Raw genomic sequence first — 27797 nt, 5'->3', positions numbered from 1 at the left:
TACTCAGCGCCTCATTTAGACAAGAAATTTTCCTATTTTAAACTGTCTTGACTCTTGACATCTCCCCAAGTTCCAAGTTCCAAGTTCCAAGTTCCAAACCAGCATGAGCATTGAACTAAAAAAGCACATCAAACCGGGAGTGCCAAGAATCTTGAGAAAATTAAAGAAACCCCACTCTTGTTCTTGGCCCTTGGAAATCGAAGAGACGCAGCAATAAGGAGCAGACGAAGAAGAGCTGCAAAACCCTAGAGAGGTCTCTCGAAATCGATTTGTTTGTTCTATCTCTCGTCATTCATCTGTTCTTGTTTCGATTCTTTTTGGTTCTCCGTTTTCTCTTTAGTTTTCGTCCGTCCTGCTTCTTGGTTGGTTCTTCCATTTCTTTTTACTCCTTCTCTGGAGGATTTGATGAATATGGTTCTTTCATCGTGCAAATTTGTTTCGTTCAAGTGGACTTCGAAGAATTTGAAAATATGCAATGTGAACTGAGAGTTAGTCTTCCTTCTAGTACCCCCGTCGTTGGTGTCGAGATCAAACCTCAAGTATTCCCGAGCCGTTCTGGTTCTGCTAAACTCCCGGACCACTCAGTGATCTTCAACTGGTTAGTCTCTTTCATGTTCTTTCCACTGTTTGATAGTTTCTCACTTTATTTCCAACATTTTTTCTTTCCCAAGAAGAGTTAAAGTTCATTTAGGGTATTAATTTGTTTCTCCATTCCTTCATCTTATTTTTTTTTTTCATTGTGTTGAAATGTAATGCTTTATATGTTTAAAATGATCATGCGACAATCGTAGTAGTCAAGATTCAAGAAACAAGAATCACTTAATGAGATGAAGAAGGTAAAAAAAAGAACCAAATGGACTGGAGACAGATCCAGTCGTTGGCATCCTTTGCACAAATTGGTCACTCTCAGACTCAAGCCCTCGTTCCCACGTTTGCCATCCCGAGACTTTACCATTACACCAAGCAGTGACCCCCAAATTGGAAACTTTGATAGACTTGCTTAATTGGCCGAGAAATAGGCTTAACATGACTTAAGGGTTGCCCATCTTATCTGAACTTTGAAATTTTAGAAGTTTAGGGTTTGAACCATTTAGTTGGCACCGCTGCCACGGTAAACAAAGGAATTTATTGCACTTTCTTTTTTCTTTTTTTTTTTTTCAGTTACCAGTATGGCAGTAGCTGAACATATTATCTCATCATCATTGGGTATGATGGTAATGATTTAAGACTGGATACTTCAATAAGTCTGAATTGGGTGATCAAGCGAATCTGCAATTCCAAGTTCTGGTGAACTGCAGCTGCACAATAACTGTCGGATCCCCTGATATAAGGAGCACAGAGTGAATGGGCTACGGGAGTGGCTTGACCTAGCACTTCACTATGTGTCTCGGTCCCCTTGCATAATTTGTTTTTGCTTGCTTGTTTGTCTTCTTCTACTTTGGAAATGCAATGTGGCCCTTAATACAGTGGAGTGTCAAACAGGGTTAAAATTGAGGTTTTCATTTTTTATGTAGTTGTAGTGTTTTTTCATTAATTTTCTTTTAAAAGAATTTCATTTTGCTTTGAATTAGCACATACATCCAACAGAGGCGTGAGATGCAGCTCCAACCAGAAACACAATTACAACTGAGCCCAAAATAGTTCAGACTTATGCACCCCCCCCCCCAATTTTGCAAACTAATCAGCCATCACATTGGCTGATTGCCTTTCCCATTGGACAGATATTGTCATGTATCTAACCAGCCATTTGAATCTTTTCACATATTCCTTGTGTTTCCATATTACTGTTTCTGGTTCTTTCAACCACCCTATTATCAGTTTAGAGTCACCTACAATTAACAGTCTGTCAATATTTAATTCTCTAGTCCAACCTTTATTGTCAACCTGGATGCTTGAGTTTTTATGCTACTGGGAAGATTAGCAGTATGTACTCAGGGTTAAATATGCAATAGGATGTCAGTTTCTTAGGAATTAGAACTTCTAGCCCAAGCCCAAGTTAGAATGGGTATCCATCACTAGGCTGGCATAACTGATAATCTACAAGGATAATAGCCTCATGGCAATGGTCCCCAACTGTTGTTCATCAAGTTAAACTTAGTTTTGATATCTGCAGCATGGGAAGCCCTGGACTTTCAGGAAAGGATGGATTATTAGGGATTGTCATGGTTTCAACTTGGCCATATATTCAAAACCTATTTACTTAGAAACTCCACTAGGGCAGAGGTGCTTGCAATACTGCAAGGACTATGTTCGGGAAGGTTGGTTGTAGAAACATATTGTCCAAACTGTATAAGGTGATTTTGGGCCGGCTGGGGAAGGAGATTCATTGGGAGCAGAAGTCATGGCTGTAATGGAAGGCATACAAAGGGTGAAAACAATGAACATCAGCAAGCTAAGTGTCGAGGGGGACTCAAGACTGGTGATCAACTGGTTACAGGATGAGGGAATGAAAATGTGGATGTATAATAATGATGGGAATAAATTCAGGTGGCTAACTAGAGATATGGAAGTAAGGATAGGGTGGGTCAAGCGGAGTGCTAATGTATAGCTGATGCACTAGCTAAGCAAGGGGTGAAGAGAGGATCGTTGTTTTGGGTACAAATGCAAGGGAATTGGGGCTTTTTGGGGGAGAGATAAAGGTGGTTCTAGAGTGGTTGTGTCCTGGTTAAAGGGCAACACTTACGGTTTGTGGCAATATTGGAATATTATGAAGGAAATAAGAGTTCTAGCAAGGGAAGTTGGAGCAAGGTTCAGTTGGATCCATAGATTTGCAAATTGCTTGGTAGACACCTTGACTAAAGGAGTCAATAGGGTAAAGTTGTATTAGGGATCTCTTGTTGACAATGTAATGTAAATAGTAAAAAAAAAAGCAAGGCAGGTTAAGCATTACCTTAAAGAAAATTGTAACAAGATTTAGCTTTTATATGAGGTTGCCTAGTGGTTGTCAATGAAATGAACTTTTTTTACTTTCACCTTTGAGAAACTTTCTCACTTGCATGCAGTAATTTAAAAGGCGTGCCTAGGCGCACATGCGAGGCACATTTTAGGGTACGCACCTTGCCTAGGTCCTAGGAGCAGCCCTTTCAAAAGGCACACGCTTGGTGCGCCTTGTGCCTCAGCCCAAGCGTGCGCCTTTTGAAAATTTGACGTTTTTTTGCTTTTTTTGAACATAGCGGCTGGGCTATTTGCTAATGTTGTTCATTCATTCATCCTAATAAAATATTTTCTTAAAAATCAATTAAAATTATAAATCCATTATTTTTTGTGTGAGAACTAAGAATTTAACACCTAACATGGACTTGTTTGGGCTTGCCTTGAGGGGCATTGCACAAAGGCGGCTTGTATAATCAGGAATGTAATATGTTTTACATTTGAAATAATGCAATTGAGTGAAAAAAGAGATTAGAGGTTTTACATGCTTGAAAATGTTTTATATGTTTGATTTTATTTTTAAAATCTCATTTGAATATGCTTTACATCTTATGTTTATTATGTATTTTAATTTTAGATAGAAGGTTTTTTAAAACATTTATTTAAAAATTTAAGTTTATATTTTTTATTAATATTATGTTTAATATTTTTTGAATTTTCTGGCATTTTTTTTTATTTTTAGCATTTTTTTTTGTATTTTTGCGCCTTGCTTCAAAAGGGCGTCCGCCTCGCCTTGCACCTCAGGTGCAAATTGACCTCTGCGCCTTTTTTGTGCCTTGCACTTTTAAAACACTGCTTGCATGGTCTTGCTTCTTTTGATTATATAGAAAATACGTTTTTACTGTTTAATACAATCTATGGGTTTCTTTTCCTAATATACTAACAGCTAGCTTACCTGGCTGGATACTTAAACTATGGTTTCTTTATCATCTTTTGCGTGTGTGTGTAATACAAATGGCTTCTTTATTCATGTAGTGCACTTAAACCTTCCACGTAAATTCTCATATCTATAAGCTGTCTTCTCATATCCGGGAAAAATGGTGGATTAGCTTTTTATTATTCTGTTAGCTTAATCCATTTGTTCTGGAAATAATATTGTGTAGGAAAACATGCTGCTTATTCATCAGTTGGGTATAGATCATCTTATCTTCATTGTATCTTTGGCGTAATTTTATAAATGACATCTAAGCAGGTATCGCTATCACAGTGATGGGGAGTTTCCTTGTTGCATGCACCCTTCTGAGTCAGCAGCTTTCCAGTGCATGTGTTGCATAATGTCAAATGCACCAGTTAAAAAGAGTTACTACTGCTCTAAGAAGTGTTTCCTTGATTCATGGAAGAACCACCATGCATGCCATTTTCAGGAGGCTTTCACTACAAGTAAGACTTCCAATAAAGATGGTCAGGCTTCTATGGGTAAAAGTAGCCGCTCCTTGTCACCTTGGTCAGGCTTTGATGATGTGGTGGACCAAGATGGTCAGACATGGATTAATGTGGGTTCTTCAAAGGGATATGTACCCTCAATGGCTGATCATGGCTACATTCTGAGGCTGGAATATGCAGCTGTAGATAAAAGAGGAAATCCTTTGTCTCCAGTAAATATCATTTTGACCGATCCTGTAATTGTTGCTCCTATTCCACGTCCTCGCTTCATGATTGAAATTAGATCTCCGGAGGAATTTAAATATTTAAGTTTGGAACCCAAGTCTTCTATTGCTGGAACTTTTAGTGTGCTATCCTACAATATACTTTCTGATTTTTATGTCAATACGGAACTGCATGGTTATTGCCCTAGATGGGCTCTTACTTGGGAATACCGCCGAGAAAATCTGCTACGTGAGATTGTTGGATATGAAGCAGATATTCTTTGTCTTCAGGAGGTAATTTCTCCCCCACTATCTGCCTGTCTAACAAATCCAGCATTAGGACCTTTTGGTGCATTACACCCTGGTCTTTCTTAACTAATATATCTTCGATGTGAGCCGAACAGTTGCAAAGTGATCATTTTGTGAATTTCTTTGAACCTGAGCTGAAAAAACGTGGGTACTCGGTTATTTACAAGAAAAAGAAGGATCAGGTAAACTTTAGACAAATATAGCTGTGTGTGGTTGGTGTTTTTGCTTTAGGATGTCTTCTTTGTTTTTATTCCGGATCAAGTATTTGTGCAATCTGTTTTTTTGATCAATGAGATAATATTTTATTAGAGTTAGAACAAAAAATTACAACAGGGTGAGAGTGTTCTTTTCCAATCTGTTAGAAGAGGTTTTCTTGCCTGCTTATTCAAAGGTCTATTTGTGGCCCTCTCTAAGATGTTCCCTCATGCATGATATATTAAGAATTTAAAAAAGTATGGGATTTAATGGGGTATACTAACCTGATTTATAGCCAGTTGGTAAAAATTAAATAAATGGGAAGTAAACGTTGTGTTTGTTTATCTATAAACCAAAACAATTGGTTTCACAAAGTGCCAATTGTTATTAAATTTGATTCTTATCTTCCATAAAGGGGCCGTTGCATGGTTGAATGGTAAAATCTGGGCTGACAAGCATTAGACCATGGTTTCAAGTCTGAGAGTGATCAATTTGTGCAAAAAAAGTCCAAAGGATTAGATCCTTATCCAGTCTACTGTCCCAAGACCCCAGATAGCTTTTACCAACATTGGGTAATCAGTAATGGCTTTTATGTTCTTATTTTGGATAATTCTGCACAGAGAATTCTTACTTGGTGTATCCCTTCATTTGTTGTACGACCCTCTAGGCGTCTCAAATCTATGCTTTATGTATAATGATGGGAAACTCTTTCTTTTAGTAAAATGCTTGTTATTAGCTTGGGCTTCCATGTAGGAAACAGCCTCAATGACTTGAACAACCCATTTGGCAGAGATGGGCCATTTCTTCATCCAAACCCCTACTTCTGTTTTTTTTCCCTTTTGAAGAGCGCTAGTGTTCCATGTGTACAGTTGTTGATTATGCTCTCTCACCAATATAATCTTTTATATATACTATATCTAATTTTCTTTTTTAGTGGTTAAATACATTTTTTTTTGATAAATGAGTGAAATTTTATTAGACCAGCAAATAAGAGTTACATGCAACCCGTGGAAAGGCACGAGATGCGACCTTTCCTTCAAAGACAATTACAGAATTAGAAGTACAAAAGAAATTACACTGAAGCCCAAAATAAAGTATCCCATAAAACCCCTTGTTTTGCAACGGAATCAGCCAATGAGTTTGCTGATCAGCCTACCCACTGAACTCTGATTGTCATATTCCTTGTTAACCATTTAACATTTTTGAGAAGATCTCTAAAACCCCAAATCGTAGTGTCTGGATCCTTCAGCCAACCCACTATCACCTGGGAATCCCTTTCAATAATCAGATGCTCTATGCCTAGCTGATTTGCAAGCTGGATTCCTTGTACAACAGCAAGTAATTTGGCCCTTAAAGAGTCTCCCACACGCGCAGGACCTGAGTACAAAGATATCACGTTACCATATTTGTTTCTCAGCACTCCTCCTATGCCTGAATGTCCTGGATTTCCTCGGCTACTTCCATCAAAGTTTAGCTTGATAAACTCCTCCGTTGGTGGCATCCATTCAACCCCATGTTTGTCCTTCCTGGTAGAAGTATTAGCCACTGCTAACCAGCTTCTCCATAGGTCATCAAAAGAGTATGCATCAAAAGATCTTTAGAGTTTTCAGCCACTGAATTGCCCTTGTCAAAATACATTCTTCAACTTCCGAGAAGCTCCTTTATTTTTTCACAAAAGATTCTGGTGTTCCTTTCTTTCCAAACCGTCCACAACAAAGCTGCTCTTATGCACTTCCACATAATTCTCCCTCTCTTTGTGTGCCATTCAAAAATACGGATTAAACAACAAACTAGTATCAGATGGCAGGTTCCACCTACACTCAAACAACGTAAGAATCCAATTCCATAAAGCTGTAGCAAAGGAGCAAGAGATCAGTAAGTGGTGATAGTCATCATTTTGAGATTTACAAAGAACACACCAATTAGGGGATAAGCACCAATTTGGTCTTCTCTTTTGTAGGTTTTCAAAGGTGTTAATCTTGCCATAATAAACTTCCCAACAAAAAACAACAATCTTTGGGGGAATGGGCCTAGTCCAAAATTCTTTAACTGGGAAATTCTGAGGTGCAGAAGTGGAATAAAGGGACTTGAAGAAAGAGGAGCAAATGAACAAACCTTTCAAGTTAGGGGTCCAAATTCTTGTGTCAGGTTTGAGGGGATCTAAACAAATAGACTCAAGTGAAGACAATAAACCTGAAACACAAGCACTTTCATCATCACATAACCCTCTACAGAAACCAAAATCCCAGTTTAGGGCCATAGAAGAATCTGAGTAGGAAATAAAACTGGAAACCTACTCTTCCTTATAAAGGGAAAGAGAATAAAGAGAGGGAAAAAGGTCTTTAGGAGGTTGGTTGCCCACCTAAATGTCTTCCCAAAAAAGAACATTTTGTCCAGAATTAACATCATACCTGACCAGATTGAGAAAATGGGGTAGAATTCCATGAATGGCCTTCTAGGGTGTTGCAAGAGTCGCCTGTTGAGATACCCCGACATCCCAACTGTTCTACAAACAGCCATGAACACTATTCACCACCTTGTGCTACAACCTCTCTCTCTCTAACGACCATCTCCAAAGCCACTTCCCTAGTAAAGCTTCATTCTTAAGAACTAGATTTCCCAATTCTAATCCCCCTTCTTCCTTACTCCTGCTGACTATCTCCCACCTAATCAAGTGATCCTTCTTCTCTTCCCCTAGCTCCCACAAGAAATCCCTCATCACCTTTTTTAGCTTCTTGGCTTCCCTTGAGGGTATCTTGAATACAAAAAGAAAATAAACCGGAAGACTAGCAAGTGTCGCCCTAATCAAGGTCACTCTACCCCCTATCGAAATGTAACATTTTTTCCAAGCAGCCAGCCTCTTTTCAAACTTTTCCACAATTGGATACCATAACTGATTTTCTTTTGGGTTAGCTCTTAACGGAAGGCCCAAGTAGGTTAAAAACCAATCAGACATGGAACACTCTAGAGAACCTACTATAGCCTCTACCTCCCAATTTTCCAAATTGATTCCCACCACACAACTTTTGTCTAAGTTAATCGATAGGTTTGAAGCATACTCAAAGAATTTAATAAGATCTTTTAGGTTCCTCACTCTCCATAAGTCTCCCCCTTCACAAAAGGTGATGATATCATCAGCAAGCTGAAGATGAGTCACCGTGACATTATTTCTGCCTATCCTCCAACCTCTTATTAGCCCTTCCCTATCTGTTTTAGAAATCATTCTACTGAGCACATCTGCCACAAGTGTGAACAAAAAGGGGGAAAGAGGATCTCCTTGCCTGAGCCCTCTACATTCTGGGAAGAAGTCATTGACCCTTCCATTAACTAGAACTGAAAATTGGCAAGATGTTATGCATCCACTCACCCACCTACACCATCTATCCCCAAATCCAGATTTCCTTAGAACTTTTAATAGAAAATCCTAATCCATTGAGTCATAGGCCTTCTCAATGTCCAGCTTACAAATAAAACCTTGATTGCCGGATCTCCTCATTTCCTCCACACATTCATTTGCTATAAGGATCTGATCTATTATTTGCCTATCTTAGACAAAAGCACCTTGGGTTTGAGTAATGAGAGATGGAAGGACCTTTTTAATCCTTAAAGAAAGCACTTTTGCCACACATTCTTTGTTTTTTGTATGCTAGTTTTTAAACATCAACGGCTAAGCTTTTCTTCACAATGAAATTTTGTATATTTTTGTGGTTAGTTGTCATGGTGTGCCAATCTGCTACAAAGTCTGCACATGCACATATCTGTATTTCTAGAATATCCTTATGTTGGATGCTGGTCTATGTGGCTTCTCAAAATCATGTATTATTAAGGGTCATTTACTAAAACACTTCCTATAGTTTCATGGATTTACTGAAATCTACCCTATAGTTTTCATTTTACTTTATACACCTCCTATAGTTTGCAATCGTTTACTTGATTGACCTTCCATTAGATGACAGTGGAGAATGACATTTTTGACCCTAATGTTCATTTGAATAAATTCAGTCAAAAGAAAATAAAAATAAATAACATTTTCTCCCCTATTAGCACACGGGCAACCACTCTATTTGGTTCTATTTGGTCAATTTTATTTTTCTGTAGGATGAAGTTCTAGGTGTGATTTTGTAATTAACAATCATGGGTCCATGACTTTGAACATTTTCCACTCAGTTTGGTTGATCATGTTGCTATTTTCAGATGGCAAACAAACTACAAACACTTCTTAGTGAAAGGTCAATTAAGTAAATATGTTGCAAAATATAGGGCATTAGGGTGTATTTTAGCAAAATAAAAAATATAGGGTTGATTTGTGTAAATCCATTAAACTATAGGGGGTGTTTTAGTAAATGACCCCTATTATTAACCTGAATAAAAACAGTTAAAGAACCTGACAAGATTACTTACCTTGTTGTCATTTCTTTTTACATGGTTCAATTGCACTTCTTACAGCTTTATACTCGTAATGGATCTATAACTGATGGATGTGCAACATTTTTCCGCCGTGATCGATTTAAAGAGGTTAAAAGATATGAGGTAACATAGTAACATTTATTTCACCTTGATTATGATGTAAATAGCATGCATTGCTTGATGGTTTCTGGCATTATGATGTAAACAAACCAATATTTATTTCACCAAGATTCTGATGTAAACAGTGTTCACAGTTTGATGGATAATAGTGTTTTTTTGGTAGCTTGAATATGGTGCATATGCACACTCAGTGATAAAAGAACTTAATCCGAGTATGAGAACTGAAGATCATTTTCGATTTTCAAAGGTATTTCTTTCTTCTGTCTGTTAATTTTCTTCTTGGTAATTCAAATTTCAGTGTTGTCATTGTGCGCTTCAAAATGTTTGGTGATTTTTGTAACCTGTTTGGTATTTGCTTTTGTAGGATAATGTTGCTCTTGTTGTAATATTTGAACTGAAGGGAAATGACACTGTTTCTGATGCCCTGCATTCTAGAATTTGTGTGGTACATGTGGTTTCAGACAGTCAGACTTCCACTGCAATTTCTGAGTTGCAAATGTTCTATTAGACAGCTGACATGGTTATACTTGTATCATCAGGCAAATACTCATATACATGCCAATGCTAAGCTCACAGATGTCAAACTGTGGCAGGTATTGGTTATTGTTTTTCAATTTCTTAATTTATCTTTTAATTTCTTTAATGTGTAAATTAACTGTGCTGTATCTCTGGTTCCCTAGGTTGCAACTCTTATCCAAGGATTAGAGAAAATAGCCAAAATAGATATACCTGTACTGATTTGTGGGGATTTGAACTCTCTTCCTGGAAGGTTAGTCTTTTGCTGCTAGTTGTGAATATGAAAAAGTAACCTTAAAATTTATCTGCTTGCTTTGGTGGTTCTTTAGAGCTTCTTATAGTGCTATGAAATGAACTGCTCAAAGCCTCTAACAAATGGAATTTCAAACTATCATTAATCATGCTTTTTGAAGCAGAATGTTGGGTAATAAGAAACAAATGTGCATGAAGTTATTGTATGCAGAGTAAAAATAGTACTCAAAACATTTGTTTCCCAGAGCAAGCAACTCACTTAGATTGATTTTGGGGTTGGCTAACTCTTTGGCTGATACCTTGGCTAAGGGTCAGTGTAAGGAGGTCTGCTTTGTATTATGATTCATCCATGGTCCATATCAAGCTATTTTTTTAGCTGGTGCTTATTTTCCTTTTCTTCTACATCCCTCTTTTTACTGTATATGCTTGCCTTTTTTCTTTGGGTTTTAGGATATTTTGTTTTGGTAGTTGGGCTGCATTTCTTCTCCTTTCATTTTCTAATTGTGCCGATTGTAGCTGTGAGCAGAAATTAATAGTATAAAACAGAAAAGAAAGGAAAGATAGAGCAGCGCAGTTTTAGAGGGGAAAACCTAGCTGCCGGTTGGAGAGAAATGGTTAGTCTCCCAATGGGCCAACACAATTTACATTCACCATTCACCCTTGATTAGAAGAGGCAAATTACAATAATAGGCCCCATTAGTAAATTGTACATGAACTTCCAGATTTTCCTCATAAAAGTTGTAACATAAAAGAAAATTATTGCATAAATAACTTAACTAACCCTGTCTCACATAATTTAAATAGGAGAAAAAGATCTATGGGAGAGGGATAAGCATGACAAAGAGAGAATACTAAGAAAATACTGCAGCTGACCATTCCATTAAACCTCCCCCTCTAGCTGGAGAGTATATATTATATAGTCCCAGTTTACTAGATATGAACTCAAGCCTTGGTCTACTAAGAGGTTTAGTGGACAAATCAGCTAACTGGTCTTCTGTCTTAATATAATAAGTGCCTAAACTCCTGAGTCATCTCACAAAATTTACCAAACCAGGCACGAGGAGATTGCTTAACCCCATACACATTCTTGTGGTGGCGCACTAAACCACATTCTTGAGCAACAAACCTAGGAGGTTGCTCCATATACACATCCTCATGTATTCACCATGTAAGAATCCATTCTTTACATCCAACTAATAAAGTGGCCAGTGAAAAGAAGCAGGAAACAGCACAATTCTAATTGATGATATCTTTTTTTTTTTTAATGATGAGTTATAGAAATTTTATTAATTCAGAAACTGATTTAGAATTGTAATTTCTTACAACATCCCATGGAGAGGTGCGAGCTAATTCTAATTGATGAGATCTTAGCGACTGGAGAAAGAGTATCAATAAAATCAACTCTGTAAGTTTAAGTAAAAACCTTTTCAACAAGTTGAGCCTTAAATCTCTCGATAGAGCCATTAGGTAAATACATAATAGTGTACACCAACCGACATCTGACAAGTTTCTTACTAAGGAGAAAATATACTAATGCCCAAGTATCATTAAGATGTGGGGCCGGTATTTCCTCTTCCAGAGCTGTCCTCTAAACAGAGTCAGACAGGGCCTCCTATACAGACTTGGGGATAGAAATGACAGACAAAGTTATGATGAAAAATTGGACAAAAGGAGATAAAGAGGAGTAAGCAACAAAATTACTAATAGGATGCCTAGAAGAATGCTTACCCTTTCTCAAGGTGATGGGGTAGGTAAAGGTTTAAAGAAGCTCCAGAACTATCAAACATCTCAGTAGTTGATGGTGGATCTTGAGTAGGAGTTTGTCAAGTGTAGATTTGAGTGATGGGTGGCTTAAGAGGTAAAGTAGACAGGAAGAGGGATATAAGAAGCACTAGGAGAAGGAGAAAAATAAGAAGTGTACTCAACGGAAGTCATATCAGTAGAGATGTAATGACTTTGTGTAATAGGGTTATACATTTATACCCTTTTGAGTCTTAGAATAACAAAGAAAGACACATTTCACAGTTGGGAATCAAATTTGTTGATTTTAGAATCAAATTGATGAACAAAGCAAACACAACCAAATGTGTGAGGAGTAAGAGAAAAAAAGATGACCATTTGGAAACAGAACAAGAAGTCAAGAACATTGTAAGGATCATTATCATCAAGAATAGAAGAGGGCATCCTATTGATTAGGAAACATGTGGTAAAAACAAAATATCTCTAATATGTTTTTGGAACTGGAAATTGAAGGAGGGGAGCCTTGGTAAAATCCAAGAGGTGTCAGTTTTTCCATTCTGCTACACTGTTCTGTTGTAGGATATAAGAACAAGAAGTATGGCATTGTATACCATGATAAGAAGGAAAATCACAAACAGAAGACATGTGTTTATCAGATTGCAAAGCACAAATAGTAACAATGATTATCTTTGCAGTCTTGGGAGGTGCCCAAAGAGCAAAGTATATGAACATTAGAAGGCTTGCAATTGAAGGAGATTCAGAGGTGATGGTAGGGTGGCTGCAAGAAGACAAGGCTGGTTTATGGAACTACAACAATGAAAGGAGAAAATTCAGATGGCTGGTTAAGGACATAGAAATAGTAGTCAATCAAGACTACAATCAGTCTTGAATTCGAAAGCAAAAAGAAAGATTTCAGAAGAAAAGAAGAAGAGAGGGAGAAAAGAAGAAGCACACGAAGTGTTTTAGAAAAGAGAGAGAGGGTCAATCATAATGATCTGCTGACCCACTCTTTATATTTTCATATGTTGACTAATTGTAAAAGCGCTGAATTGCCCTTATTGCTTATATGACAAATAAACTAATAAAAAAGCTGAAATAACAAGCTGTAACAAAAAACTGAAATAACTACCAACTAACAAAAAACATATGCTATGCTGCCATACGAACACAGTGGGGTCCACATCAGTGTTCTCTACACTCCCCCTCAAGTTGGGAATAGATATTTGTCATTCCCAACTTGCATATGCCTCTAATTTCTTCCTTGGAACAACCTTGTGAGAAGATCTGCGAGCTGCATGCTGGAGGTGATATACAGGAGACACACTTCTTGAGATGAAACCCTTTCTCTGACAAAATGTTGATCGACTTCGATATGCTTAGTTCTGTCATGCTGCACCGGATTATGAGCTATATTAATAGCAGCCTAATTATCACAATACAACATTAATGGCTTCTCATAAGCAATACCCAACTCCTTAAATAATGACTTCAGCCATAGGATTTCAGCCACACCATTAGCCATAGATCTATATTCAGCGTCAGCACTAGAACGAGAAACGACACTTTGTTTCTTACTCCTCCAGGAGACAAGGTTACCTCCTACAAAGGCACAATATCCAGAGGTAGACCTTCTGTCATCAACACTCCCAGCCCAATTAGCATCTGTATAGACTTCTATCTTCATGTGATCATTATTCTTGAATAATATACCTCTACCTGGACATCTCTTAAAGTATGCTAATATTCTCTCAACTGCAAGGAGGTGAGTAGTTCTAGGAGAGTGCATATATTGACTGACAACGCTGACTGCATAACTGATGTCCGGTCGTGTGAGACAAAGATAGAGGAGTTTTCCAAAAAACCGTTGGAACATAGCTTTGTCTTCAAGAGGCTCTCCACCCTCTGCACTAATCTTGTAATTTTGTTCAATAGGTGTATCTGCAAGCTTAACACCCAACTTTCCAATTTCTGCTAATAGATCTAGAACATACTTCCTTTGAGAAATAAAAATCCCATGTTTAGATCTAGCAACTTCAATACACAAGAAGTATCGTAGCTCTCCTAGATCTTTCACCTCAAACTCTTGATGAAGGAGTTGTTTAAGAGACTCAATTTCACTGTTATCATTCCCTGTCACTACAATATCATCCACATATACAACAAGCAAAGTCAAGGAAGAGTCCACTCTTTTAATGAACAATGTATGGTCTGATTGGGCCTGTACATAGCCGAATTTTTCAAGGGCTTGTCTGAATCTATCAAACCAAGCTCTAGGGGACTTCTTTAGTCCATACAAGGCTTTATTCAACTAGAAAACCTTCTTACCTGTCTTTGCATCATAAAATCCAGGAGGTAACTGCATGTAGACTTCTTTCTGTAAGTCTCCATTGAGGAAGGCATTTTTAACATCCATCTGGAACAAGGGCCAAGAATAATTGGCTGCAAGGGATAGCAGAACTCGAATAGTGGTCATCTTTGCTACTGGAGCAAATGTCTCCAAGTAGTCTATACCATAAGTCTGAGTAAATCCCTTTGCAATTAACCGGGCCTTATACTTTTCAATGGAACCATCAACATTATGTTTCATAGTAAATACCCATCTACATCCAACCGGTTTCTTTCCTTTAAGCTGGTCAACTAGCTCCCAAGTATTATTTCTTAGAAGGGCATCCATTTCAACCTTCATTGCATCTTTCCACTCAGGAACTAACAAGGCTTCCTGCATTGTTCTGGGAATAGGAATATCAACAATGGATGTGAAAAATGACCTGCAAGAGGGGGACAGGTGATCATAGGACAGGAACTGGGAAATGCCGTGAGCTGTGGATGTGGTGCAACACCGTTTGCCTTTACGGACTGCAATGGGGAGGTCAAGGTCATCCAAAGAAGGTAAAGTAGCAACAATGGAAGGTATCTCAAGGGGACTTGGATCTGATAAAGTGACTGTGGTACCTGGATCTGGATACGCAGAAGGAACTGGGGCTGGCTTGGATTGCTGATGACTGAAATCAACCTACCTCCACCACCTGTGATAGACTCTCAAATCCTGACACTTCTGACAACCCTCCCCATTACATCTCTCATCACTCAATGGAACAGGTAAAGGAACTTCTGATGAGTTAACCCCACTCTCATTAACTCCACTCAATGGAACATGTAAAGGAACTTCTGATGAGTTAACCCCACTCTCATTAACTCCACTCAATGGAACAGGTAAAGGAACTTCTGATGAGTTAACCTCACTCTCACTAACCTCCCCCTGAGGAGAAACCCTAGGGTAATAGGGTACCTCTTCAAAGAAAGTAACATCCATCGAGACAAATCTCCTCCCAGAAGTAGATTCATAGCAGCAATAACCCTTTTGAGTTTGTGCATAACCGAGAAAAATGCATTTGGAGGCCTTAGGATCAAATTTGGAATGATGAGGTCCAAGAATCTGAACAAAGCAAGTGCAACCAAAGGTTTTAAGGGGAACAATAAATAATTCTTTATCGGGGTATAGAAGGGTAAAGGGAGGCTTCATGTCAAGAACCCGTGAAGGAACTCGATTGTACACCCCAGGAAGGCAACCTTTGAAGGAAAGGCCACCTGCCAAATTTTGTAAGTTGGAAAAGAGCCATGTCCTGCATGGCTGCACATGCACCCATCATTTTAAACTGAACTGAATAAATCAGAATTCTACGTTATGTCATGTTAGCAACTTTAGAAGCAGAAGCACTGGCTTCTAGGATTGCAAGACCATTTAATTTGGTTGAACATTCGATTTATTTGGTTAAAAACTGAACTGAATAAATCGGAATTTTAAAAACCGAAATTTAAAAAATGAAAACCGAAATATTCATAAAAAAAAAAGAAAACCAAAACCAGATTATAGGAAAAGTGGAATAACCTTGGAATTTTCAGTTCGGTTTGCGGTCATGTGTTGGTGAAAGCCAAATATATTAATACATATTTTGAAACTGAATTTCATTATAATATATTATGCATTATATATTAATATATAAATATATTATATAACATAATTTTGTTAATTTGGGTTTTTTTGGTTAACCAATTATTTTCTTAAATGGAGTATGGGAGGCTTCGTGGAGAAAGTGGAGGGAGGTTTCGTGGAGAAAGTAAAATGGAGGTCAGCTCTGAGGATAGAGGCCAAAGAGTTTCTCTTCAAAGAGATATGGATCAAAGGAAGGATGGGCTTGAAAGTAAGAGAATAGAAGAGAACCACAATCCTTGTGGAAGGCTAAAAAATGATTGAGTGGGTGAAAGAGTTTGTCTTTGATGCAATTGCTAAAGGGAAGCGGAGATATCAGAAAGAAAATTTCTCAGGATCGGGTAGGAGGTATGTGCTGGAGAACAAGAGGGATGCAAAAGGTGCATTTATTTCTTTAACTGAATATTTCTCTAAAGGAAGGAAACAAATGATTTGTCTTCCTCAAGGGAAGAATGATCAAGGGTGGAGAAGGATTGTTGGGACACTAATAAATTTTCTAAATAGAAGGAGAATGGAGAATAAAGAGAATATGAAAGTTGATGAAAGGGGACAACGACCAGAAACCAGAAGCCAGAAGCCAGTTTTTGTGTAAAAAAGAGGATACAAACCAAAAGTTTGTGGCCATGGCAAATAGTAGGAGGGACCCTTCATTGGTGGCAGAGGGGACAAAAGGAAAATGGGATAGAATGCTAGTGGTTGAAGCTGGAGGAGTGGTGACAAACTGGTGGAAGGTTGTAGAAATGTTGAAGAGCAAGATGGAGCTAAGAAGCACCTTTATTGTGACCCCGTTCGACCCTGCTAAGGCAGTGTTGGACCCTCTTGAAAACCAGGTAAATGTTAGAGCCCTAAGTATCCAAGATGATCTGGAAACCTTCTTGGTTTTTAAATGGTCGTTTTCATCAAATTCAAAAGTGTTCTTAGTGGAAGATAATGTAATTGTTCGAGTGCTTGGGTTGCCATTCCATCTCTGGAATGAAAAAACAACAAACTCAATTGCTTTGTTGTGTGGAGCTCGCCTTGATGGTGTCTTTTGGGGAGACCTACGAATTGCAACTATTCTACTAGGTGGTGTAAAACCAGAAGATATACCGAGGAAGGTGAATGTAGCTGTGGAGGGTTTGTTCTTCCTAGTGTGGTTATTGTCCTCCATTGAAGCTACCCTGTGGAGAGAAGCAAGGCAGGAGGAAGACAAAGTGGAGGAGCTGCAGCTACGTGGCAGTCTGAAAGTGGCTGTAAAAAAGAAACAAGGAGTTTTCACAAGAATGGAAGCACAACCATTAGGCAGGCCAAAAGACTCAAATCAGGAAACCATTAGAAGTGTTAGACGTGTTATACAAGGCAACGGTGGGAAAACCAAAGTTTCTTTTGCTTAGGCAGTTGCTTGTGGACCTACGCAATTTACTCTAGTGGAGAGGAATGGTCCGAGTGCAATACGGGAGGAGGGAGGTGATTCATCGGGTTGGGTAGAGGTATTGGTAGCCTCAGGAATATGCATGGGGGTCCAACCAGCAGACCCATCTCTAAATTGTAATTCTGGGTCCAGTAGGCCCGAAAAGTTACCATGCTTAAAAGACCCAAGAGTGAGGGGGGCGCGTGACAACTTAAAGGAGCACGTGACAAGGTTGGCTCCTTAGGTAGACAATAAAATTCGTATACCATCGTCTTCCTTAAGCCCTTTCTCTCGTTCGAACAATTCAGCAAAGGTCTCCAGCTCGTTACAGTGGAGACCCTCGAAGAAGATGCCGCATAAGGAACATGAACGCTGTAACCCCAGTAGTGTGAAGAGTAGTGAGGTTTTCGACTTTGATTTGGAAATATTGGCAGACGATGAAGAACTTTTTGATTCCGATTCAGATTTGGAAGAAACCATTAGCTTGGGAAGTATCGACCTCCAAAAACCAAGAGATATAATGGAAGAGGGTAGCCTAAACACAGAACTGTTATTCCTAGAGGAGGAGACGGATTCACAAGATTCTGGTAATATCAAAACGCAAAGAAGAGTGAGCCTTAGCAACGACGAACAGATCTTTCCCAAACTAGGTATGCTATACAAAAGACAGGTGGAGTTGGGAACACTTAAAGAGGTAAGGCAGAGTGCATCCCGACCAATAAACGAGTCCATTCCATATGTGTAGCCTAGTCAAGGCATCAGGCCAGAGAGACAGGAATCAGACTTGGAGCCTTACCTAAGGATTCACGCAAAGGGAAAGAGAAGTGAAGTTTCTATGATTGTAGAGGGTGAGGAAGTATTGGTTGTACCTAGTCTGCTTCTATGACTGAGTCCGGAAAAGGGGAAGGGCCTACTCTTGACTCCAAGAATTGATACCCAGTAGCCGGTTCACATGCAACCATCTATGCTACTTCCAAGTAAGCCTGTCAATTTGGTTTTAGATACTAACTTGGGTTCTCTGCCTGTAACAGATGTCCTGGAATCCCAACTAGACCAACGAACTGGTAGCAGGGAAGTGGCAATTGATAATGATGGAGTCCAATTAGAGAAGGGAGTTGGGTTGTTAGAAAGGAAACAAGAGGAGTTAGAATGGATAGAGGTGGCTCCAAAAAACCCTGAATCAGAGGCAAGAACCAATAGATTGGGGCAGGAATTAGGAAATAAAGGGCAGAATAGGAAGTCAGTGGGAAATAAGGGTAGGAAAAAGAAGAAAAAGTCTGAAGTAGAGAGACTAATAATGGACATTGAAGGGGTTATCGAGTTCAGTGGCAGAGGGGAAAGAAAGAAGGGTTCTAAATGAAGGAACACTATATTGGAAGGCTAAATTCTTAAAAGGTAATGAAGATAATAAGCTGGAACGCAAGGGGTTTGGGTAGTGCTAGAAAAAGGAGATCGATTAAGGAGCTACTTAGGAGAGAAAGACCTGATGTTGTGATGTTGCAGGAGACAAAATTAGTTGAACTGGTCAGGGAGATCCGTTGTGGGGAGCTTTGGGGGAATAGTAACTTTGTGGAGGGAGGACTTCGTAGAACCAGTAGAGGAGCTAATAGGAAACTTCACTGTATCCCTAAAATTCAGAATGATGGAAGATGGATTTATTTGGGTGCTAACAAATGTGTATGGTCCAAATAACCACAGAGAGAGGAATGAGTTATGGGAGGAGCTTCATGGAATTCAAGGTTTGTGGGAAGGTTCTTGGTGTTTGGGGGGGTGGTTTTAATGCAATAAGATTCACAAATGAGTCAAATAATCCTAGGCAGGCCATTACAATTAGTATGAGGACGTTCAATGACTTCATAAATTCCTATGAATTACGGGAGCTTCCTTTACTACAGGCTACCTACACTTGGTCCAACTTCCAAGAAAACCCAACCTGCTCAAAGCTTGATAGGTTCTTATTTAATGAGGGTTGGGAGAGCCACTAGAGAGGTTTGGTGGCTAAGGCCCTACCTAGGATAACCTCTGATCACTACCCTATAGAAGTAGGACAAGAACCTCTTGGTAATGGACCTAGACCATTCAGGTTTGAAAATATGTGGCTGACACACCCAGACTTCTTGCCTAAGGCTAAGGAATGGTGGAGTGAAGAGATGAGTGGAGTGAAATGGGATGGGGTTAGATTCCACAAAAAATTAAAAACGTTGAGAGCCAAAATAAAAGAATGGAATAAGGATCAATTTGGAAGAGTGGAGGAGGTAAAAGCTAGATTATTGGTTCATATTGAGGAGTTGGATGCAAAAGAATCCCAAGGGATGATGGATGAGCAAGACAGAGAATTGAGGAGGAAACTGAAAAAGGAATTAGAGGAGACTTTGTTGAGGGAGGAGATCTCTTGGAGACAAAAATCCAAACATAAGTGGATCAAGGAAGGGGATGGGAATACCAAATTCTTTCATGCTTTGGCTAATGGGAGAAGGAGGAAAAATTTGATACTAAAGCTTGAGGTTGATGGTGTGGAGATAACCTCTCAAGAGGAGATTGCTAGTAGGATTGTGCATCACTTCAAATCCATCTTTCGAAGACCCTTAGAGAATCGGTTAATAGTAGGGGAGGAGAATTGGTCAACTTTGAACCAAACAGATAAGGGATGGCTGGAAAGAATGATTGAGGAAGAGGAAATTAAACAAGCTATTTTTTCTATGGATAGGGCTAAGGCACCGGGTCCTGACGGATTTACAATGACATTTTATCAGGACTGTTGGGACATAGTCAAAGAAGACTTAATTGGAGTATTTAGAGAATTTGAGGATAAACATTTTTTGAGTCCTGGAATCAATGCCACCTTTATAGCCTTAATTCCCAAAATGAATGATGCCAGACACCCCAAAGATTTTCGACCAATTAGCCTGGTGACAAGCATCTATAAGATTCTGGAAAAAAGTGCTCTCTAGGAGGATCAAAGCAGTTCTCCCCTCTCTTGTTAACCAAGCACAAGGAGCCTTTATACAGGATAGACAAATTACAGATCAGATCTTTATTGCAAACGAGAGTGTGGAAGAAATAAGGAGATTGGGCAAGAAAGGATTTGTTTGCAAATTGGACTTGGAGAAAGCTTATGACTTAGTGGATTGGAGTTTCCTGTTGGAGATGTCAAGAAGACATGGATTTGGGGCTAAATGGTGTAATTGGATAAGAGGATGCTTAAACTCTTGTTGTATTCAGTGTTGGTGAATGGGGTGGTTAAGGACTTTTGTCCAACCAATAGAGGCTTAAGACAAGGGGATCCACTCTCTCCTTTCCTCTTTATACTTGTTGCTGATGTCTTTAGTAGGATGATCTCCAAAGCAGATGAGGAGGGCCAAATAAAGGGATGGAGAATAGGGAGCAGAGGCATTCCAGTAACTCACCTTCAGTTTGCTGATGATATTGTTATTTTTTGTGAAGGGAATGAGTTGAGCAAAGTGGAGAACCTTAAGATTTTATTAAGTACTTTTGTGAGGGTCTCAAACTTGAAGGTAAATTTTGATAAAAGTTGTGTGGCTGGAGTAAACTTGGAGAATAGGGAGATTGAATTCATTGCAGAATGCTTAGGTTGCAATATTTCTTCTTGGCCTTTGACATACTTAGGGCTACCCTTAGGAGCCAACCCTAAAGAAAGTAGTTTCTGGGCCCCTATTGTGGAGAAATTTGATAAGTGCTTGGTGGCTTGGAAAAAGAATTACATTTCAATAGGGGGTAGGCTGACTTTAATTAAGTTTACACTTGCCAACCTTCCAACCTACATCCTTTCCTTGTTCAGGATTCCTTCAAGGGAGGCTAAGAAACTAGAGAAGAGAATGAGGGACTTTCTATGGGAACCAAGAGAGGTGAAAAAGGATCACTTGATCAGATGGGAGATAGTTAACAAACCAAAGGAAGAAGGGGGTTAGGGATAGGGAACATAGTGCTGAAGAATGTAGCCCTTCTAGGGAAGTGGCTATGAGATGGCCCTGAGAGAGAGAGAGAGAGAGATTATGGCATGAGGTGGTGGCAAGCATTCATGGTTGTGTAGGAAATGGTTGGGATTCCGTGATATCTCGCCGAGTTACCCTTACTACACCTTGGAAGGCTATACATGGTATTCTCCCTTGCTTCCTCAGATTCATCAGGTACGATGCTTGTTCTGGTAATGCTATTCTGTTTTGGGAGGATATTTGGGTGGGTACTCAACCCCTCAAAGATTGTTTCCCCTCGCTCTATTCCCTTTCCCTTCACAAACATGGGCCAATTGCAACTTTTCTCCCAAGCCCGTTAAACCCCTTATCTTTAAACTGGGACTTTGGATTTTGTAGAGGGTTAAGGGGTGGTGAGTCGAGCTGTGTTATTGAGCAAATTCACTTACTAGAATCCGTTTGCTTGGATCCCACTTCTTCTGATCAAAGGGTTTGGACTCTTCCAAGAGGTACTTTTACTTGCTCTTCTTTTCTAAAATCCCTCAGTTCTAACCACATTTCCCAAGGATTCCCTATCAAAGAAGTCTGGGCACGACCTATTCCCCAAAAAATTGCTGTATTTTGCTGGGAAGTCTTCTATGGGAAAATTAATACTTTGGAAAACTTACAGAAAAAGTGACCCCCTCTGTCTTTCCCCAAATTGGTGTTCCTTGTGTAAGGCCGAGAATGAGGACTGTTTCCATTTGCTGATCTCCTATTCCTTTGCTACAGCTATATGGAGGTGGAGCCTTTGTTTATTTGGAGGTAGGTGGTCTATGCCTTTTGGTTTAAGCTTGTTATTCAACCCATCTGTCTTTGTTTGGCACACTAGAAGAGGTAAGGTCATGTGGAAATATGTCAGGGCAGCCACTTTGTGGACTCTTTGGGAGGAAATGAATGCAAGAATTTTCTTAGAGAAGGAAAGAGGGTTAGATGAAATGAAGGATTGTATCATAACAAGAGCAATCCATTGGCTGAAAACTGTGGATATCTTTGATGACTTGTGGAGGAATTGGCTAGTAATAGCTAACACTTCAACAAAGAAGGAAATAATTCTGTCAGAATGGGTTCCACCTTTGGAAGGTGTCATCAAGCTGAACTTTGATGGAAGCAGCCAAGGCAACCCCGGGCCTTCAGGTATAGGGGGGGGGGTATCCTGAGAAATAAGGACAGCAACATAATTTCCCTATTCTCAGGACTGGTGGGAGTGGGGGATTCCACAAGGGCAGAAATCCTTGCTGCAGTACAAGGAATTCAGATCGCCAACCAGCTTGGGGTGGAGCATCTTCTAGTTGAAGGGGACTCTTAGGTGGTAACAAGGTGGCTCCTAAACTTGGGTACCACCATTTGGGGCTACAAAGATCTCATCAAAAAAGTAAAGTGGTTAACCAGCAATATGAGAGTTGAGGTAAAATGGGTTAGTAGGTCTGCTAATTTTTTGGCTGATGCTTTAGCCAAACAGGGGGTTTCTAGGGAAGATCATTTTTGTGCTTCTTTGTAAGTTGTTATTAATTTGGAAATCTGTACTTAACTAGCCCAGAGAGGTTGCAACTTGTGCCTTTCCTTGGGGACTTTGTACTATTGTCTATTGCTGATTAATAAAATTATTTCAATTATAAAATATATATATATATATATATATATATATATATATTTTAAACTGAATTAACCAGAAACTAGACAAATTGAAGCCAAAATTTTTTGGTTTGGTTTTTTCAGTTTTAACAGAATAGTGCTCACCTCTACTGTTTAGGTGTGTTCCTAAAGCTGACAATTATCTAACCAACACGCTTTCTGAGGAAGAAGTTTGCACTCTGCATGTTCTTATTTTCTCCCCTTTCATTCAATCTTTTAGAGAGCATGGGTTTTTATAGCCGTTGATAATATTCTTTGGTCTTTGTCACTAATAAGGATTATTATTCTATTTTGATACAAATCTACAGTCCATTTCTAGGTTCTTTCTGAAGTGAGTTTGACAGCCTATTTTATATTCTTGCTTATGTATGGAGCTATCCTGAAAGTCAAATATATGCTTTACCATTTTCTTAGCCTGTAAAGCATAAAACAAAGCTTTATATTTTCTAATTACTATGGCCTAGTCTTCCTTCTGGAAGTAATATTTTATGAAGTTTGTCTTTGTGCAATGCAGTGCTCCTCATAATCTTCTACTTTTGGGCAAAGTTGATCCTAATCATCCAGATTTGGAATCTCATACTATTGGCATATTACAACCATCTATACTTCAACACAGAATGCCTTTGGTAAGGTCAATGTTTTCCTTCATTGGAAATTTCTAATGTACTATGTGTGTGTGTGTGTTGTGCTTAATGGAAGATTCACTGAAATTATCATGTCCTATGGAAAATTATGTCCAATTTTCTAATAATTGAAGTCTAATGCCATTTATCCTTTTTTTTTTATGTGAAATAGACATCTTAGCAGTTAGCACTTTCATTATCTCATAATGAAAATTCCTGAGGTCATGTTTGGGAGTGCTTAAGTTAAAAATAAGTGCTTATTTGAATAAGCACTTATTTGCATTTGGCACCCAACTTGGGTGTTTGGTAGTCATTTTCTCTAATAAGCACTTAAATAACCATTTGTGAGCATTTTGTCCTTCATTTTCTTTCAAACTTTCAAAATATACCCTTTGAAAGTACTTTTATTAAATTACTTTTATAAAAACACTTTTATGAAAGTACTTTTATGAAGGCACTTTTGTCATAAAAGTGCTTTCATAAAATTGCTTTCGTAAAAGTACTTTCTTAAAAGTGCTTTTGTAAATGTACTTTTATAAAAGTGCTTTTGTAGAGGTGCTTTTATAATAGTGCTTTTGTAAAACTGCTTTTGTAAAGTGCTTTTTTAAAGTGCTTTCATAATAGTACTTTTATAAAATTCAACTCGGGACAATTATTTTAAAATTTGGTAGAAAAATGTTGAATAAGTGTTTATTGTATAACCACTTAAAAAAAGCTGGAAATTTGGGCTTAAAAAATAAGCCCTTATTTTTAAAATAAGCACTTATTTCAGGCTTATTTCCCTAATACCAATAAGTGCTTAATGGCCCAAATAAGCACTTATTTTGAATAAGCACTTGTTTTTAACCAACTCCCAAACATGGCCTAAATTTGATAGCATTTCTCTGGAACTATCAGCTGTAGTGATGACATAAAGGGCCTTTAACCTTGCAATTTATCCCTTGTGAATTTTATTTTACAGATAATGTGAGATATAGCTTAAATGTCATTGTAGTAGTTTGTAGGGTTCAAACATCCTTGGATTGCACATGCTATAAGTTTCCACTGTTCTGCAATTTTCTTTCCTCGTAAATCTCTAATGCTGAGTGCTTTCTGTTCCAGGTAAGTGCATATGCTGCTTTATGTCTTACAAGCAGTGGTGGACCAGACTTTAAACAACAAAGGGAGTGTATAAGCCCGGAAACCAATGAACCTATGTTTACCAACTTCACAGATAATTTCTCGGGGACTCTAGATTACATTTTATACACAGGTAAGAAACAATTATTATGATTTTGTTTTCTCATTTTGAGCCTTTCCTCTTAAGACTTATCTTTATTGGAACTTGGCCAACTTTTTGCACTTAATCCTTCGCATCCTCTTAATATTCATCATTCATTTTTTCTTTGAAAAGGGCTTTTAGAGAAAAGATATGAACTACACCCCTGTTTTCCTGTAAGGGCTCAGGGGGTTGTAAAACGAAGTCTTCACAGATCTCCATGTCCTTCCTGTGTATATTCTTCAATTCTTTATGACACAACCATCTTACATCCATAAGTTTGAAAAGCTCGGTTATAACTTTTTTTTTTTTTGAGGGGGGGGTCTCACTGTATTCAGCATTAATTATATTGTATTTGTATCCATCATCATGGTGGCACTGAGATTTTTGTCTCTTTCATCATTGTTTTTCAGTTTCCTTGTTTGGTTGTTTAGCAGTAACTTTTATGCATCATTTCTCAGTATGTATCGCTGATTTGATTAGCTTGTGATGCCTGATATTAGTCTTCTTCCTAAAACAATTGACAATATGTTTGCCATAATGTATAATGTATACCCAAAAGAACTATACTTTCTGCATGTTTTAAGAACATTACTGCTTTTGAGCAATTGAAAGAAAGGATAAAAAGAGGAAATGGAGGGATGCCTTGTCTCCCAGGTTTTGGGGATAGGTTAATCTTCTTTATTAAATGCATAAGGATTGTTTCAAGTTTAAATTTAATCTAGTGAGTTGATCCTTGACCATTATTTTTTTTTCTGGATAATCTCTTTAAGTTATCCCACTTCCCAGAGAAATATGTGATATATTGTTTTCAGTATCATCCAACTGGATTTGATTAGATGTAGTTTGTCAAATTATTGGTCATTCATTACCTCAGATGTACTAGATGTAGGTGATGTTGCCAGGAGTCCTTGATCATGTAGTCATTTGTGCATGAGTGCTCAATCGTGTATTCCTGTTTGCATTAGGAGTTGGTGCTACATGGGCAAAAAACACAATATACGGATGGGTATAGGTGCCAATAAAACTGGAAAAATTCTCTTGACCATGGAGATACAGGGAATAAATTCCTCCATAATTCCAGGGTTTTATTCCTTGTGGCAAATGCTATGATCTGCATCATTGTTCACGGCAACATGGTTGTAATGACTTGTCCCCGCCGAAAGTAGACAAGATGGTCAGAACGTCCCTTTGTCACCATGAGTGTCAAACTTCTTTCACTTCAAGAGCCACACGCAAAAGGGAAGGATTCCATTTCCATATGGTATTCTGTCTTGGATTTGGTAGCCAATAGTGTGGTAGACTTTGGTTTAGGAGTTTAATTTTGTAAATGATGGATCATATAATTTTTGTCTTTCGTTTTACTTTTTCTGAAATACAGTATACATTTCTGTTTAGCATCCTGCCTTTTAACTGCATAACTATTGAAATACTGAGCTACATTTATACGTGGGCTATAATGTTAGAAGTATTCCATTTCAACGATTTTTCTGTCATATCATCCTCGGGAAATTTAATGTCTTTTCATGTTTCCCAAACTTTACAAGCCAAATAAAATCATGGTTTTACTTATTCTATATGCTGAACTCTTACCTGAGAACTTCATTTTTGCATGTTGGATATTCCCTATGATTGATCCCTTTTCTGTAATTTTACTGATATATCTCCATTTTTTGGTTTATCTATGACTGTCTTGGGCATTCGGAAACAGCGGACAGGTTGATGGTTGAAGGTCTATTGGAACTTCTCGATCAGGAATCTTTAAAGAAGCATACTGCTCTTCCATCACCAGAGTGGTCATCGGACCATATAGCACTCATGGCAAAGTTCCGTGTGAAGCCCCTCCTTGGGTTGAGAAAAGACGCTGAACTTCCTCATCTCCTGTGGTAAAAAGAGCCAAAGCTAACATTAAGTGATTAGAGTTGGGTGTAAAGGGCGGTTAATTTTTAGGCGAAGATGGATCAGTTTTCAGATGATCAAGTTCTTTGCCACCATTATAGGCTTAGAGGTATGCTGTGTGGAAGGCCTGGGACGACTCACATTTTATAGTGTTACAATAAGGAAATTATTCTATTATTTTCACTTTCATAGTTTCATATTTATCAGGGTTAACATTTTATCTTTACAATAAACTAATTGTTTTTCTTAACAAAAAGAGGCAATTAGCTTCTAGAACTTCACACGCATAACGATTCACATGACTTTGATCACTAGAGGGACCCGAAACTAATACAAAGTCTTACTCTTTTGAAGTTCAACTTTTGGTTGGGTTGATGCTACCGTCTAGATTGCAACACTTGTTATGAGGTGGTGTTCTGGTAAATAGAAGAGTCAAGTTTCAAAAATGAGTTCCAAAGATACTTGAGGATGGATTTGATAATTGGGTCTCGTCTTGCATTAAAACGGGTTAATTTAATGAACCTGCAATGCCTCTGCGCGTGCGCTTTCAATAAAGATTTAGATCTTTTTACAGGCTGGGCCTTACAGTACGAGGAATGGATGACATATGGTAAAAGTTCAAATGGCATTTGGTGTCGTGGTTTTAGGGGCATGGAACTAGTTGAGTCTATAAGCAAAGCAAATCAGTAGAGCGAGGCGTCAATCTTGTTGGTCTATAGGATGGTTGGGAATCTGGGTTCATTTCATTCTTTCATTTTGGACAGGATGTTCATGGAATTATTTTCTTTGATTTCTCTGTTCCTCACTGGCATTGCCCTAGCTAGTAGCTACTAATACGTGTTGGTTGTTGCTTCATTTTATTTTTGATGATAAGATCCGTTACTTCGTTTCTTTAGTTATATGGGGGGTTCTGAGGTGAAGCAGGGCATAATGTAACACTCCAATCCTGATTATCAAACGCTAATATGGTGATT

General features: G+C 38.5%; 1 protein-coding gene across 1 annotated transcript; it reads left to right on the top strand.

Moving 5' to 3' along the window:
- Positions 1 to 27099, top strand: LOC148850490 (carbon catabolite repressor protein 4 homolog 1-like). Its single transcript, XM_088947899.1, has 11 exons — positions 1 to 598; positions 4124 to 4811; positions 4922 to 5008; positions 9468 to 9551; positions 9712 to 9795; positions 9913 to 9993; positions 10088 to 10141; positions 10229 to 10317; positions 23558 to 23674; positions 24773 to 24918; positions 26636 to 27099. Exons 1-11 carry the CDS (start codon positions 471 to 473, stop codon positions 26812 to 26814), a joined length of 1737 nt encoding a protein of 578 aa, XP_088804025.1. The 5' UTR covers positions 1 to 470; the 3' UTR covers positions 26815 to 27099.
- The last annotated feature ends 698 nt before the right edge of the window (positions 27100 to 27797 follow it).

The sequence above is a fragment of the Nelumbo lutea genome, chromosome 5, assembly GCF_056320005.1.
Source record: "Nelumbo lutea isolate HS-2025 chromosome 5, American lotus-T2T, whole genome shotgun sequence".
In the NCBI taxonomy this organism is placed as follows: Eukaryota; Viridiplantae; Streptophyta; class Magnoliopsida; order Proteales; family Nelumbonaceae; genus Nelumbo; species Nelumbo lutea.
This window is presented reverse-complemented; position numbering and strand designations above follow the sequence as displayed.